Source organism: Pteropus alecto, unplaced genomic scaffold, assembly GCF_000325575.1.
Source record: "Pteropus alecto unplaced genomic scaffold, ASM32557v1 scaffold24, whole genome shotgun sequence".
In the NCBI taxonomy this organism is placed as follows: Eukaryota; Metazoa; Chordata; class Mammalia; order Chiroptera; family Pteropodidae; genus Pteropus; species Pteropus alecto.
In genome coordinates, this window is record NW_006439192.1 from 4,692,698 (window position 1) to 4,695,440 (window position 2,743).

General features: G+C 44.4%; 1 protein-coding gene across 1 annotated transcript in view; it reads left to right on the forward strand.

Moving 5' to 3' along the window:
- The first annotated feature begins 512 nt into the window (after positions 1–512).
- Positions 513–2,743, forward strand: part of ADRB3 (adrenoceptor beta 3) — a 4,169-nt gene continuing 1,938 nt past the window's right edge. The window contains exons 1-2 of the mRNA XM_015592807.1: positions 513–607; positions 2,549–2,650. Coding sequence (XP_015448293.1) covers positions 513–607; positions 2,549–2,650 — 197 coding nt within the window. The remainder of the gene's footprint in view (positions 608–2,548; positions 2,651–2,743) is intronic.

Consider the following 2,743-nt stretch of genomic DNA (forward strand, 5'->3'; position numbering starts at 1 on the left):
CAGTGATTCTATTTGTAGAAATTTATTATACAAATATATATTACACACATGTGAAATGATATGTGAACAAGTTATTCACTACAACATCATCTATAAATAAAAATTTGGAGTAAATTAGATGTCCCTTAGTAGCCAATTATTTTCATAGATTATGGTATATTCATATAATGGCATACTAAAATCGGGATGCTTTTGCGTATTGATATGAACGGGTCGCAGATATACACTGGTAAGGTAAAACAAGCAAGGTACAGAGAAACGGGTATATTTTACTATTATTTGTGTAGAAAAGAAAGGACAAAGGCATATGTATTTGTATTGACTTGTTTATATATAAAAGATTACTGGAAGAATAAACAAGACACCGTTAGATAACAGCCAGCAACTTTCTATTGCATGCATTTTGTATAGTTTGATGGTTGAATAATGGGAATGAATTACCTATTCAAAAGATTAAATTTGAAAAACAGACCAAAGGGGCAAAAAGAGAAGCCTTTCTTCCTGTCAGCAGCATGGGCTGGGGGAAAGGCCAGGCTGAGAATGGAGAAGGAGAAGAAATAGGCTCCACCCTCCAACATCCCCAGGCAGAGGAGGAAGAGTGTGACAGGTGCTTCAGCATTGCTCTGCTGGCTCATAAAAGTCTCCACTAACAGTGGCCTTGAATTCCTCTTCTCACAGTCTCCTTTGGTTATCTTTCCCCAAACTTGGGCAAACTCATGTGGTTTCGGAAATCTTGTCTTTTTTGAATATGTAAACATTTTTACACACTTTCTCAGAATAACGAGGTCACCCCCTAAAGCAACGACATCCTTTGAAGTTGCTTGCCTTCCTGGCGCCCCTTTCCCTTACTTTCCCTTGCTGAATGGCATGTGTTTGTTGTAGAGATTACTCTTTAAGAATCTTATGACACCCCTTTGAGATAACTGGCAACACTCTGGGGTGTTGCAAAACCGACTTGGTAGTGACCTCCTTGAAGATCAGCAATAGGCCACACTCAAAACTCAGGCCAAGTGGGACCTGCACCACACGGGCATGACCCAGGGCAGGGGCTGAGCCTAGGCCATTCTGCCTCCACCAGCTAGGCATTTCTGTGGGTCCCAAGGCCTGCTTGAGGTACTGCATGGGCTTGGAAGGCATTTGCTTGGGAGCCACTCACAAGGACTGCTCATGGGTGAGCTGCTGGGTCCCTGGGAGGCAAAATTGGTTCTTTTTCCTCAGGGATAATTTTAGGTTCTCACTTCCCCTCCAATCTTTCTAACTCCCAACCCCTGGCTCAGCCTCCCAGAGGGATTGCTTAGACCAGTGACTATACAACGTTCTTTTGAAATATAGAACTGTTCAAAAGAGACAGGCTAGGGCATGGCCCTGGAGGCATTTTCCATGATAATTTTCCCCTTTTTGACTCATTGTTTCAGGGGAAGAAGCAAGATAACTCAAAAATCAGGTTCTGATAAGACTTAATAAAGGTATCATATCTTCCTGACCCTGAACTTGAACACAGGGACTTATTTTCCAGCCTCACCTTCCCACACTAATTTGAGATTGGGAGAGTCTGGCTGTCAGAACCAGCCAGTAAGTTTTGATGAGGGAGAGGAAAGGGGAAGAAGCCCCTGGGCTTCTTTACATGAAAGGAAACTCTAATGAGACTTTACAAGAGACTTCCAGACGCATTAAAATTCACACACTCGAAGAAGCAATGTGTGAATTCCTCAATTCGATGTCTTCTAAGTTCTAAAAGTTCATGAATAAAATCTTCAAGGAAATAAAGTGAACATTTTCCCATTGGGAGGGCAATGATGAAAGATTTGAGGATTGTTAGGGGTGATGGTAGACAAGCCTCAACCTCAAACTCATTCATTCATTTTAACATATATTTAGAATAGAAGAATTTTAAGAAAAGGGGCTCGTCTAGAAAATTTCAAGGTGGAAAGGTGTGTGCAAGGGGCAATGTGGAATGGGGAAGACAGAGAAATTGAAACTCTCATCAGTCCACGCTACAATAGGCCAAATTGAAATTCAAAGGAGCAAGCAATGACAAAGACTCCTGAAAAAAAAAAAAAAAAAAGCAGCAAATTTCCCCAGTAGCTGGAAAAAGAAGCCAGACGAGAAAACTGGGGGATGTGAGGTGGGGGGTAGGAGAGTAGGGCATGGGGGTGTAAGTTAAATAGAAGGGAAAGGGGACAAATCTCATTGGAACGAGGTCTTGGGAGAGGAGAGGATACTTGGGAGGATACAGTATCCTCCCAAGAGAGGATACTGGCTTCCCTCTATTACTTAAAATATCTTAGTGGAGGGCGCCCAAGTAGCTGAGGGGCTCCTGTAGTTGAAAAGGGTTACCTTTTCCTCTGATACCTTAAGCGAGTAAGCGGGGAGGCCAGGAAATCAGTTCAGACCAAAGCTGTGCTGAGTGTGTGAAGCTGGTCATGGCAGGAGTGGACACATCATAGCAGAGAAGTCAGGGCCACCGTATTTCAGATTTGGTTAAAGGAAAAGTCAGGCATTCATTTCGTTTCCTTTTTCACTCTCCAATTCCCCTTCTGACGCCCAGCGTTGAGACTATTGGCCGCTGCCCCTTTAAGGGCCGCCGCTCCCCACAGCCAAGCAGTGGCATCAAAGGAGCGGGAGTGGCTGAGCCTTTTCTCCCAGTCAAGTAGGGAAGATGGCCCAGGCCGGGGAAATCGCTCCCACGCCCCGCTGCCCCCTCCCCTGAGCCGAGTGAGCTGGGACCCCCCTGCTTCCCTCT